Raw genomic sequence first — 14,209 nt, forward strand, 5'->3', positions numbered from 1 at the left:
CGGCCAAAAAAAAAAAAAAAAACTAAAATTAAAAAAATGCATAAAATACATGAACAAAAGTTTTTCAAAAGAATATAGACAAATGGCCAAGAAACATATGAAAAAATGCTCAGTATCACTAATCACCAGGGAAATGCAAATTAAAAGCATAATGAAATATCATCTTATTCCTCTTAGAATGGCATTTATTAAAAAGTACAAAAACAATAGATGCTGGCGTGGATAGACAGAGATAAGAACCCTTATAACTGTTGGTGGGACTGCAAATTCATATAGCTTCTGTGCAAAACAGTATAGAGATTTCTTAAAGAACTAGAAGTAGACCTACCATTCAATTCAGCAATCCCACTGCTGGGTACCCAAAAGAAAAGAAGTAATTTCATCAAAAAGATACTTGCACAAGAATGTTCAGTGTAGCACAGTTCACAGTTGCTAAGATGTAGAATCAATCCAAGTGCTCATCAATTCATGAGTGAATTAATAAAAGGTGCTGTATGTATGCCATAGAGTATTACTCAGACATTTAAACAGATGAATTAATACCTTTTGAATAATAAGGAAGGAACTGGAGACCATTATCCTAACCAAAGTATCTCAAGAATGGAAAAAGCCCACCACTGCCTGATAAATGGGAACTAACCAATAGGCACACAAGCACACAGGTCAGTAAAAGTCACTAGAAATCGAGCAGGTTGGAGGGGAGAGGCAAAAACCCACCTAAAAGGTACAATGAACACTAGAATGGGCACAACTATAGCCTGAACTCAAACCATGTATCAAAAATATTTGTATTCTCTTAATATTTTGATATAAAATTAAAAAAAATTGTTAAGGTACTAACTTAAAAATAAAACTTGCATTTTTAGTTAAATGACCCTGCATGACTGAAATCTAAAACAATATCTCTTCTAGTTTTCCCAAAGTTAAAAAGTATGTGTGGCCCTAACACAGTTTTGACATTTTTCTGGGTATAACATAAAAAAAGGTAATTCTGAGATGTTAGGATCTACAAGAGAAAGAATAAACTTTATGTTGACTTTCATGATCTAAATGAAGTTAAAAGTAACTTTTTAGCAACTTCAATCTATATAACGTTTGTTTAAAAATCCTCTATCATGGGGCAGTGCCTGTGGCTCAGTGGGTTGGGTGCCGGCTCCATATACCAAGGGTGGTGGGTTCAAATCCAGCCCCAGCCAAACTGCAACAAAAAAATAGCCAGGCATTGTGGTGGGTGCCTGTAGTCCCAGCTACTCGGGAGGCTGAGGCAAGAGAATCGCCAAGAGCTGGAGGTTGCTGTGAGCTGTGATGTCATAGCACTCTACTGAGGATGATAAAGTGAGACTCTGTCTCTAAAAAAAAAAATTCTTTTTTCTCTATCACACCTATTTATTCTAATTGCCTGCAGTACAGCCATCACCATCAGCAGAGCACACACAGGCCCAACTCAGGCCAGCTGTATGTTACAAAGAGGGGTCAGCTTATCATCATGTATTTTAATCTTGTGTGTTGGTACGACCCAGCTTATGCCAAAGTTACCTGAGTAGAGCACTGCCTCTGTTCCTTTCTGTAAGGTTTATACACCCGTAACAGACCACTGAAGTGTCTCGTCTAGTCCTGCTCCAGCCTTTAAAATCCAAGGACTTATGCCAGTTCTGCCTGTGGCTTTCAGTGCCATGCCTCATCTAGCACTTTCCCTTCTGTATCCTGTGGATGGAAAGCCTACAAACTTGGGTGGCTTCTTTGTTATACTTTTCTGGTTTGTTTAAATTGGTGATTCTCAATTTGGAGTAATTTTGTCCACCAGAGGACACTTGGCAATCTCTGGAGATGCTTTTTAGTTGTCACAATGGGGGCGGGGGAGCTACTGGGCATTTGGTGGGTAGAGGCCAAGGACACTGCTAAACATCCTACCATCTGCAAAAGAGCCCCCACAACAAAATCCGGGCCAAAATTCCCACGGAACAGAGGTGAAGAAGCCCTGGTCTGAATATTTATTTTTATTTTGGGCATTTATTACATTTCTAAATAGGGAAGAGAGTTATTTCTGTCTTTGAGGAAAAAAATCCTAAAAATATTCAAAAAAACAGACTCTAAATCAATTAATAGCTGACAGCTTAGACTTTGGGACTATGGAGTTAAAGACTAAGTCTTTTGTGCCAGAGAGTAAAGAATTACCTTCCCTAAAATTGCAATTACATCACCAAAAGATTTGATGTTTGCTGAAGATTCCAGTAACTTTTAGTTTGGAAGTTCTCTGCTGCGAAGTGTTGAAAGCAGTGGTTTTTAAGGCAGGTTCTTTCAGCAATCTGTCCTACCTGGCATTCCCAGGAGGTTTCTTTCTTTTCTTTCTTCCTTTTCCCCTTTCCTTTCCTTACTTTTCTTTCTTTTCTTCCTTTTCCTCCCTCCCTTTCTTTCCTTCCTTTCTCTTTTCTTTTTCTCTCTTTTCCCACTCTCTCTGTTTTTAGAGACAGAGTCTCATTTTGTGACCCAGTCTGGAATGCAGTGGTGCAATCATAGCTCACTGTAACCTTGAATTCCTAGCCTTAAGCAATCCTATCACCTCAGCCTCCAGAGTATCTGGAACTACGGGAACTTGCCATCACACCTGGCTAGCTCAGGTTTCTTAAGCAATACAGGGAGCCAGGAGAGAAGTGACGGGGTAGCTTAGGGACATGTCCCTCTGACCTACTCCAAATACAATAGCCTTGTGCTTGAGTGTCAAGTTCTCAATAGTTACAGTGATTTGCAGAGCATCAAACACTTTTATAAGTGAATGAATCAGAGAGATAACTAGCCATTTAATAAAAGCATAACTACAATCTATGAAATAGAATGTGGGAAAAAAACTGATCCTGAATCCAGTCAAGACTCTAGTTCAATGATTTTTGATTGGTGTGCCATGTTGTGCCGAGAGAGGATCTTAGGTATGCTGCCCCAAATTTTAAAGATTGTTAATTAAATTATTTTCAAAAGAAGTTCAAAGCACAGTAAGTATATTCTTTATTTTACTTTTTTTTGATTAACATAATTTAAATGTGCCATGAAAGCTTAACTATAGGTTCAAGTGTGCTGTGAAATAAAAAAAGGCAGAAAAATACTGCTTTAGCTCTAACAACCTCCATGCAGAGCACACAGGAACAGAGAGAAACATACTTTACGACATCCCAGGAGTGCAATTAACAAAATTCAGACAGTGGGAAACCCCAAAGAACAAATGACTCATTATTTGCTTTTTAGAAATGTTCTTTTTATCATTTCTTTTTTTATTGTACTTTCTAAACTGTCTTGGGGAAGACTCATTCTTTTCAACAAAAGACTACAAAGAAACAGACAAAGAAAAAGACAGAGAAGAAAATCTCTACATATGTGAGAGACCTAATGACCAATCATAATCTGAGAATCTTATTTGAATCCAAATTCAAACAAACCGTATAAGAACAACTATTAGACAACAGGGGAAATATGAGATGAATGCACTGTCTGGATATTTGATGATATTAAGGAATTTTTGTTAATTTTTTAGGTGTGATAATGATATTGTGGTTATAGTTTTTATAAACATCTTCAACTTTTAGAGAAATACTCTGAAATATTTACAGATGGAATAATGTAACGTCTGAGATATGCTTCAAAATAATCTGTGGGCCAAGGAACAGGGTACAGATGCCACCGACTAACAATGTATTATTAAGTGTCAAAGATGGGCAATCTCTTCTTATACAGGGTGGCCATAAAATCCACATGACTTTATTTAAAATTGTCCCTAATACTTTTTTTTTTTTGAGACAGAGTTTCAGTATGTCACCCTCCATAGAGTGCTGTAACAATCACAGCTCACAGCACTCTACTAGGGCGACAGCTTAAGGCTCTGTCTCAAAAAAAAAAAAATCATTCTTTAGAAGTTTGGGATTATAAAAGGAAATACTCAGAATAGAGATTCTAATTTTGGGGGGAATCAGCATATAGTCAGTAACTGTTGTCTTGGGATTAGACTTCTGTTTCTACTAGGATGCATATTTCTTGGTTTATTTAGATAAATTTTTTTCCATTTTCAGATTGATTCTCAGATGTCTGAAATATGCTACTTCAAATGTTCCTTTCCAACTGCCAGTGAATTGGTAAAGGCTATTTTTGACCAGTACCTTGAAATTACATTTGAATAACAAGTGTTATGGTTGAATTTTCTATTAAAAAAAATCTAAGTTTCAGTTACACTGTGTATTATACAACAGACTCACTCTTAGAAAGCATTATATAAACTTAACTTTGAGTTGAATTACATTTTAAGCAGGCCCATGCCGGGTAAATTGAATTACATTTTAATTGTGCTGTGACAGTTGACTATTTAAAGCCAACTGTAGATAGCTCTACTATAAAGTAACTCTGGTTTATCTGTAAATACGTCAACTTAACGCTAATATACTTGAAAAAACATCTTTATTTATTTTTGAGGCAGAGTCTCCCTATGTTGCCTGAGACCTGCAAGTCTTTCTTGATAGGTCATTCATTATTTTGCATCACTGTCTCATCGCCAATCCACCCAAGTCCTGTTTATTTTACTTCTTAACTTTTTTTTTTTCTTTTTTTGAGACAAAGTCTCATTATGTTGCTCTCAGTAGAGTGCCACGGTGTCACAGCTCAAAGCAACCTCAAACTCTTGGGCTTAAGCCATTCTCTTGCCTCAGCCTCCCAAGTAGTTGGGACAACGGGCGCCCGCCACAGTGCCCGGCTATTGTTTTGGTTGCAGTTGTCATTGTTGCTTAGCTGGCTAGGTTTGAACCTGCCAGGTCTGCTATGTGGCTGGTGCCATAACCACTACTACGGGCACTGAGCCTGAAAAAAATTCTTAATGGCATCCTGATGTTCAACATTATGATAGAAGGCAAAGATGCAATTTGAGGCAGAAAAGCTATTATATCACTGTATCTTTTTTTTCTGAATGAAATGTGATAGAAACTAGGAAGGCAGGAAGGAATAAAAGTCATTGAAATAAACCGTTTCAAATAACTTTTTACTGCCATTATTAGATAGCAAAAAACAAATACTGACTATTTTTATTGCCTGGCAAGACAGTAGATACAGTTTTATAAACTCAAACTTACAATAACTCAAGAGTTTTTGCATTTTTCCACTCTATTCTCAAAATTGTTTAAAAATATAAAACTAAAAGAAAAATTCTTAGGTCTCATTCTTATTATAAGCAGGTCATCTAATTGTAGGCAATAAGAAAGCCAAACAAGTCACACCTTTTAGCTGTGATCTATGGTTTTTTTAAAACAGAGATCTGTGGTTTGTACCCGGACCCGTCATCCTTTCTGGCTGTATCTTAGACTAGTTTGCCTCTGACAAGTATGAAAGTTCACCCAGAGCCAAGAGAAGAGAAATGATGACTGAAGTGATATAAAGGAAAGTAAACGGAGATGAAAGGTAGAACAGGTGTTTTAATGCCTGGGTTTCAGACAATAAATATGAAGAATATTACCTGAAGACAATAAAATGCCATTTAGTTGCAAAGCAGAGGAGGAAGAAGAAAAGAAAGAAAGAAGGAAGAAGAAGAAACTAGATTCAGAAGTAAAGTTCAGCCAATTTAAGGCGAAACTTAATAACTTATAAATGACATTAAACTCTAATTGACAGATAAGAGCCAGAAAGTCCATGCAGTATTAGTCACAAAGTGAAAAATGTTAGGTTCACTATAACTCAGGATTTTGGGGGCATCAACATGGGAGTCCATCAAATTAGAGAAATCACCCCTAACAATCCTGAAAATTAATTGTATTTACATATCCCCAAAATGAAAGCTAAGGTTTAGATGTTTCAAGCATCCAGGGACCTGACATTCATGATGATACGGAAGACCCGTGTAGACACTTTTCATGAGTCCACTCACGTGTTTCCAAGGGATCCCTTCGCGCTGGTATTCCTCCTGTTCTTGTTTCAGAACCAGCTGGATAAATAGCTGCTGCAGTTTCTCATTGCAGTAATTAATACAGAATTGTTCAAAGCTACAGGAAGAGGAATGAATTATGTTTAAACAAATAAAAAATAAGGAACCGTTTTAAGCATCTTATCCAATTTACCTGTTGTTGTCAAAGATTTCAAAGCCATAGATATCCAAGACACCAATAACAGTGTTTTTCCCGTGGATTGTTGTGTCATAGTTCTTGATGTCGATAATGTCATTGATGCGAGTGACAATCCAACAGAAAAGGCGCTCATATATGGCCTGGGAGGAAAACAACACGTAAATTCCTGCCCACTGCGAGTCTTCGGCCTAGATTTGTAGAAGTTTTAAATTCCTGTCCACTTTTCCTTACTATTAGCCTACTTGTTATAAGCTTAAGCAGAACAATTAGAAATGCAGTTCATCTGTTAAAGGAAAAAAAAACAAACTACCTGATATATGAAAAGCTAAAGTAGGTGGTTTGGATTTTTCAAAGATTATTACTGTCACTACATGAATTTCAACAACATTCCCCAAACATGTGTCTGTGCCTAGCTATATCAGTAATCTGCCTACTCCCTCGATGAAATCACAGTTAATTTCATCAACAATGAAAATTTTGGATCTACGAAAAAAATTTTGGAACTAATGAGTTAGTATCTATGACCCACTAAAGCTCTACGAATTCTGAAAGTGTAAATATTGCTTTCTAATGCTAAATAAAGATCTGAGACAAAAGGCTAAGGTTCGAAATTTCTTGGAAACCAAACACACATCCAATGCACAGGATATATATACACCAAGTCACACATGGACAAAGGCGCCACACGCTAACACACAGTCACATCTCCACACACACGCTCTGCAGAATCACACCTTTGGAAAATCCTCCCTTAACATCTCCTGCCAGCTACCTACTGTCTCCCAAACTCACTGCCTTCAGTCTTCACTTCCCCTTTACTCCCTGATCCACTCCAGTCTTTGCTTACATCACATTCCTCCACTGAAATGGAACATCGAGACCCCCAGCACCTCTACATAGACACTCCCTGGCACCTCTGTATGAACCTCTTACTCCATTTCTCAGCACCCCTCCATTGGGCTTCCCACACTCTTGGAACATTCCCCTCTCTGGAATTCATGATATCGTGCTTCCTTAATATTACTCTTGTTTCTCTGGCTGCTCCTTCTTGGTGACCTTTGGTACTGTCTCCTCCTTTATGTGACCTCCAAAGTTCTTCTCTCCACTCTCTCACACCAAGTCTTCTCACCCAGGATTAAATAATACTTCTATGACTCCTAAATGTACCACCCAACTCAGACCCAGGACCCAGAGCTCCTGACTCACACAGTAGGGTACCTGTCCAACTGACAGCAACTCTTAGACGCCGCACAGCACTTTAGACTTATGTCTGCCAGGACTCTTCATCTTTCCACTGCTGCAAACTCTTCCTGCCCTAGTTTTAGCCATGAATAAATGGAGCTAGACAATTAGGAATTCACTCATTCATTTGGCACAGTCATTAATTACCTCATTCGTTTGACAAGTATTTGCTGGGAATCCATCCATTCATTCATTCAACAAACCTTGTTGAGTATTTCCTATGTATAGTTTGTTGGAGATACAGTACTAAGGAAGCACAGGCTGAGACTTGGTGTCAGTCTCCCAGGAGCTCTAGAGAGCACAGTGAAGGACAAATCATTATACCCATCTATGAGTACATGTGCACAAAAGGAGAGATGCACACGTGCTCGGGGGAATTTATCCTAGTGGGTGTTCAGGGAGGCCAAGGAAGGCTTCTCTGATCAAGTGATGCGTGGGCCTGGAATAGAAGAATGAGCAAGAAAGAGGAAACCAGGCAAGAGGGGAAAGAAGAGCAATGGAAGCAGAGGAGACAGCGAGTGCAGAGACCCTGTAGCTGGAAGAAGGGGATAAGGACGACTTGTGAGGCCTGAGAGAAGACTGAGGTACTGGGATGGAGAAAGGAAGCTAGAATGTGGTATGAAATGAAGCAGGAGAGGCAGGCTGGAGCTGCCACATCAAGGTGGTACCCTTGATTCCCTCACTCCCCATACAACGGTTCCTATGGACTTTTATATCTTCAACATAGCCCATCTCAAATTCTTCTCCTCTCCCATTTCCATTGCTACCTTCCTAGTCCGAGCTGCTATCATCTCTCCTGGGTTAATATAATATCCCCTTAACTAGTCTCTTAGCTTTTATTCTTTCTCTACCCCCAATAAGATTCTCCATACTAAGGCCACAGCGATCATTTAAAAATTCAAACTTGATGTCGTTGCCCCTCCTCACAATCCAATAGTTGTCCATTGCACTTAGTAGGATAAATTCCAACTCCTTCTAAGACAAAAACCAAGCTTGAGACTCATAAAAAGCAAAAAAAAAAAAAATGGAATAGACAATAATCTGATCAACTAGCAAAACCCTAACAACAAACAGTTAGACTTTAGAAAATACAACCCTTGCCACACTGATAAAACATAAAAGGTTAAAGTTTCTGATCTATGGACTCATATGAAGGACAAGCTGACAATGAAAAGATAACAGCCCCAAAGAAAAACATACAAAAGATATACCCAGGCAATTGTTAGAACACACAGGAGAACCTCCACAGTTAACCACCTGTTAAGTTGACCTACTTTTCATAGACTGGACATGCAGCCCATGTATGTGTCAGTACAGCAGGCCTAGATCCTTCTGTTGTCTACCTCCGTATGTTTGCCAGTTTCTTACAGTCCCTTGGGTGTTCAACTTAGAGAGGCTCTACTGTGTTTAAATACTCTACAAAAGTATAGAAAGATGCTCAAATATACTAATAATGAAAATTAAAGTAAAAATGGGATATAACTCATTGAGATATAAGCCGTCATAAAATTAGTAAGTTTGAAGTTTAAAGTCAGCACACCCTTTGACCTGGCAGGCTCACTACTGGGAAAAAGAATACTATATGGACAAAGATTTGTACCTGGTCTCTGCTGGCAAAAAAGAGAAACACAGTCAATGACTTAGCAGGAAAATGGCTAAATAAACCGTGGCACTAGCACCATAGACTTGGTACATAGAACATAGATGGTGTCCTAAGTGAGAAAAGCCAGGAACCAAAAGATAAACACTGCATGATCTCACTTATATGTGGAAACTAAAAAGCCAAACTATGGAAGTGGAGGGTAGAACAGTGGTTACCAGAACCTGGAGGGAGGGTGGGAAGAGGATGGGGAAAGGGGCAAAATCTGTCAGAGGGTACTGACAGGAGGTCAGTAAGTTCCAGTAAGCCATCACACAGTGCAGTGACTACTGTTAATAACAATCATGTTTCAAAACTGCTCAAAGAGTGGATTTTAAACGTTCTCACCATAAAGAAGTAAATATGTAAGGTAAATATGTGAATTAGCCTGATTTGATTATACATGACAATGATTACATGTGTCAAAACATCACATTGTACCCCATGAATATTTAAAATTATTATTTGTCAACGAAAACAAAAAAAGAAAGGATTGGAGTTCAGTAGGCCCAAAGGGGACTCCTGTGAAGCACTGCTGAGTGAGAGAAGCAATGTGGAAGGTCGCGCAAGGGTTCCAAGCCTGCCAGGGGGCCTGGAAAGGAAGCCTCGTTAGCTCCACGGGCAGCTGGCTTCTGCTCTTCCCAGAACCTTTTCCAGCTGTGATGCTTACATGAGAAGCTTTTATTGAGACTGCAACGGCCAGAATGCATCATTATGGTTTCTAAAAGCCTTAACTTACTTTCAATGAATATTTGAATACATCCTAGCAGGACTTCATTCAAACTGCAACTGAGATCAACAGCAGGTCGGCCAGACAGGCTGACAGAAGCGGAGTGAAAATCTCACCTTGGCGAAGGCGTCCCTGCCGTAGCTTGCTTCCTGTTCCGTATGCTGCTTGTCGATGATATCACGGCCTGTGGCCACCGTCCGGTAAAGAAGGGCTTTCTCAACCATGTCCGTCTTAGTAGAGAGCAATTCTGCTATGACAGACACAACCTTGCTGTTCTCAATAAGAGGTGTGTCACCATCTACCACAAATTTTAAATTTCCCTATATCAAAAATGAAAAAACAAGACAGAGATCCTAAAATATTGTATTATGGATATATTTGTCAGTTTAAAACATAATTCAAGTGACCTTGTTTGTATCTATTTTCCTAAATACATTACATATCTCAACATATAAAAACCTAGTGCGTCATCTTTTTTTTCCAGACACTCATCTATTTTTTCATTTTCAGTGTAAGTTTTTGATAGAAGCTTTACATTTGCATGTAGTCATGTCAGTGAATCTTTTGTCTTAGGGTTTTTCTCTTTTCTTGGTGTCAGACCATTCCTCCTCTGCGGTTTTATGAGTATTTGATATATTCTAACATTTTTATACTTTTCCTCCTAACATTTAAATGAGGGGTCCTCAAACTACAGCCCGCGGGCGACGCTGAGGACATTTATCTGGCCCGCCAGGTGTTTTTGCCGCTGCTGTCTGTTCTGCTTAGCAGCCGACTCGTCCCAGGTCTGCAGTCCAGCCCTCCAATGGTCTGAGGGACAGTGAACTGGCCCCCTGTTTAAAAAGTCTGAGGACCCCTGATAAACTTTTAATTCATCTAGAATTTATTTTGGATGAGATGTAAAGGAAGAATTTAACTTTATTTTTTCAGACGCTTTGTTGCTTCAACATCATTTATTGAATTGTCTAGCTTTTTCTCCTGATTTGAAATGTCACCGTTTTTATGTATTAAATTTCCTTAAGCGTGTGAGTCTATTTGCATCTGCTCATTCAATAAGCAATAAATCCTTATTAACTGTCTACCCAGCAACCAGCACGTCAACTAGTCTACTGATTAACAAGTTATTCTGGTGCTGTATGTGTACCACATGTTTTATGCTATTTTAAATTTGGTAGAATTAGTCATGGTCTCCTCCCTTCACCCTGCCCTACTGCTCTACTACTCTTATTCAATACATTTTATGTGGTCTTCTTACAGGTTTTGCTGAAGGTAAATTCTAGAATCATGAGGTCAAGTTGAAAACAAAATAAAATTCTTATTTGGATTCTGAGAGGGACTGTTGCACTGTATTTATAAACTAATCCAAAGAGATGAGATAATTAGTAAGAAAGTCTTCCTAGTCAAGAACACTAATTTATCATTTATATTGTCATGTAATTTTTTTTTTTTGCAGTTTTTGGCCGGGGCTGGGTTTGAACCCGCCACCTCTGGCATATGGGGCTAGCACCCTACTCTTTTGCGTCACAGGCACTGCCCTAATATTTTCCATACAATCCTACACATTTCTGACTTATTTAGAGGTTAATCTTGCTGCCCTAAAGTGAAAGGTAATTTTTATTCCAGATCTGAATCCATGTTGTCTCTCCTATATTGTAAGGTTACATGTTCATTACATTTTAAAGTTCTCTAATTGTACACATGGTAATAAAAGCAGTTCAGCACACAGGTCTTCCTTTCTGCCTTTGGTGTGGGACAGCAGAAGACACCTGGGCCAGGAGTCTGCTGAACTGGTCTAGAGTGCTGGCTCCTGATGAGCTGGCTACGCCTTTGAGGCAGTCATGCAAACCCCTTATAGCCATTTCCCAACCTGTAAAATGAGATGATCAAAATTCCAGTTTTAATAATCTACGATTGTTTGTCTTGATGCTATTAGAAATTTATACTATTATTAGACACATTATTGCTGAATTCTATTATCTTTCCATTAAGCAGTTCAAAGGTTGACAATACCAGTAAAACAAGAAACTGAAGACATAGTCTCAACCCACAGTGACTTGGAACATTTCTCATATTATTAAAAAATGAGGGAGAGAACCCACACAATAATTTATTTAAAACATGAACAATATTTTATCTAAATATATTACTTTTTAAACCTTCACAGAAAATAACAAAATCCTCTAAAAGAACATCCTGTCTCCACAGCAAGAGGATACGTTCTGGGAGGCGTCCCTACTCACCAAGTGAAGAATAGTAGCCAAAATTTTATACACTGTTTGAATCTCCTCAGGTTTGAAGCCAATGACTTTCATGGCATCAGCTACTACTTTGAATTCTGCAGCATCATTGATTGAAGACTAGGGGTGAAAATGGAAAACTTAAGTCACAGACATTTCATGCAAGCATCAAAATCCAACAGTTAGGACATTAAATTCAAGTTCAGCCAAGTTTTTGATGGCTTTGTAGTAATCCACTTGAGAGGATGATGAGTATCCAGAGAAAACAAAAATGATTTCAGGAATCGAAACATCACTGAGTATATACATAGCCCACATGTGCGTGAAAGCCATCACCCAAAAGAAGCATTGTGCCCTTTTCCAGAACTTCCGGTGAGGGAGCAAGTCCTGAGTTGGATCAAAGAAGCCAGTTACCACTCCGTGATCAGGGGAGGCAGCAGTGCGGGATGTGAGATGACAAATGGAAATGCTGAACGTGAGAGCCTCCAGATACACACTGGGCTATCGCCGTTTGTGGCTCTTTGTTCTACAGTCTGTCTTGTACAGTCTGACAACAACACTCCTACTCTTGTATAACCAGATGTTTTATTTCCCAGGTGAGAAAAACTAAGTTTCCAAAAGCAAAGCAGCCACCATTGGCTCTTTCAGCTATTAAATAGTCTGGGACTATTCAGTAAACATTTGGTAAGTCGAATCTTATAACGGGTACAGGATGTTAAAAGATCAATTACCTGCCTTTAAGGAGCTGTGGCCGTCACTTTGGAAATACAAGTGTGTATAAATTCACAACAAAGCAATGGTAACTGCTTATATTAGTTCTCCCAAAGCAGCAGCTACAGAGGGCCTGACTACTCCTTTTGTCAGTGAGTTCCTCCTCTTGTCTGGACACAGAGACCTGGCCCGATGCTCCCCTCCTGAAGAAGGGCTCAGGAGGGGGACTCTCTGCCTTGTGATAACATGTTCCTCAAGGGTATAGGAGACAACCAGGTGAGCTCCTCTTCCACCCAGCAGGGTTTTATAAAGTTTTTTTCCTTTGTTTTGTTTTTGCCTTGGCAAGATATTTAATCTTTTTCAGCTTCAATTTCCTCATGGATAAAGTGGGCATAATAATATATTTCTTATAGGGCAGTTATGAGAATTGAATGAGGATTTATATAAAGTATATCCCTAGTTCTTAGTACATTAAAAAACACTCACGAAATATCAGGTATTACTGTTATAAACTGCCACTACTGCTATGCATGGTGGCTCACCCCCTGTAATCCTAGCACTCTGGGAGGCCTAGGTGGGAGGATCTATTGAGCTCAAGAGTTCTAGACCACCCTGAAGAAGAACAACACCCTGACACCACCAAAAATAGGTTTGAGGTTGCAGTGAACTAGGCTGATACCACCTCACTATACACTCAGGGCAACAGACTGAGACTCTGTCTTAAAATAAACAAATAAACAAACTGCAACCATGTTGCAATTGCGAATTAACAAAATGTCTCAGTGTTCCACTGTGGGAAACTGCTGACTGCTTACCTAACAGCCATCCCCAGTCCCTACTGCATTTCTTTCTTGCTGACAGAACCCTGACTTGTTTACTCCTCTCCAAGTGTGCATGACCTCCATCTAGCCCCAAGAAGTAAATCTCCTTCTTTTTTTTTTTTTTTTTTTCCAGTTTTTGGCCAGGGCCGGGTTTGAACCCACCACCTCCGGTATATGGGGCCAGTGCCCTACTCCTTTGAGCCACAGGCGCTGCCCAAGAGGTAAATCTTCATTAATCATGTTGGTCTTATTACCCTTTCCAAGTGAGCAGTTAGCCATAGGTATGGGATACCATTCTAATCAGTAATAACCCTGAGGGAAAGTGTAGGGAATGGTTGAAGGGAGGGTCCCGGGGGCATTCCCTAGCATATGAAGGGACATAAGCCATGAGCATTTCCACTGCTTGTGACTCCTGGAAGTGCTGATGCCATTTTAAGACCACGAGGAAAACCAGCCTGAAAGGACAAGACCATCCACTCGGTATGGCTATGCTGAGGAAATAAACAACAAAAAGCCTAGGTCCCTAAGAACATTGTTAAGGCAATTCTGGAACTGGGGTTTCTCTGAGTTTCTTGTTATGTGAGATAATTAAATTCCCTATTGTTTTTGGAGACTTTTGATCTGGTCTTCTCTTAATCGTAACCCAAAATATCTTAATTGTATATGATTTCTACATTTTAAAAGTGGTTAAGATAGATACAATACAGTATTTTATAGCTATAAAATTATAGCTATGTTTAAAATTA

General features: G+C 39.1%; 1 protein-coding gene across 1 annotated transcript in view; it reads right to left on the reverse strand.

The window, feature by feature from the left end:
* The window catches only part of MYO1D (myosin ID), a 367,217-nt gene that overhangs the window by 241,422 nt on the left and 111,586 nt on the right, over positions 1-14,209 (reverse strand). The window contains exons 7-10 of the mRNA XM_003797217.3: positions 11,935-12,051; positions 9,814-10,017; positions 6,081-6,226; positions 5,891-6,005 (exon numbers count right to left, since the gene is read on the reverse strand). Of these exons, the coding sequence (XP_003797265.2) occupies positions 5,891-6,005; positions 6,081-6,226; positions 9,814-10,017; positions 11,935-12,051 (582 nt within the window). The remainder of the gene's footprint in view (positions 1-5,890; positions 6,006-6,080; positions 6,227-9,813; positions 10,018-11,934; positions 12,052-14,209) is intronic.

Source organism: Otolemur garnettii, unplaced genomic scaffold (genome assembly GCF_000181295.1).
Source record: "Otolemur garnettii isolate 467f Iridium unplaced genomic scaffold, OtoGar3 scaffold00112, whole genome shotgun sequence".
Taxonomy (NCBI): Eukaryota; Metazoa; Chordata; class Mammalia; order Primates; family Galagidae; genus Otolemur; species Otolemur garnettii.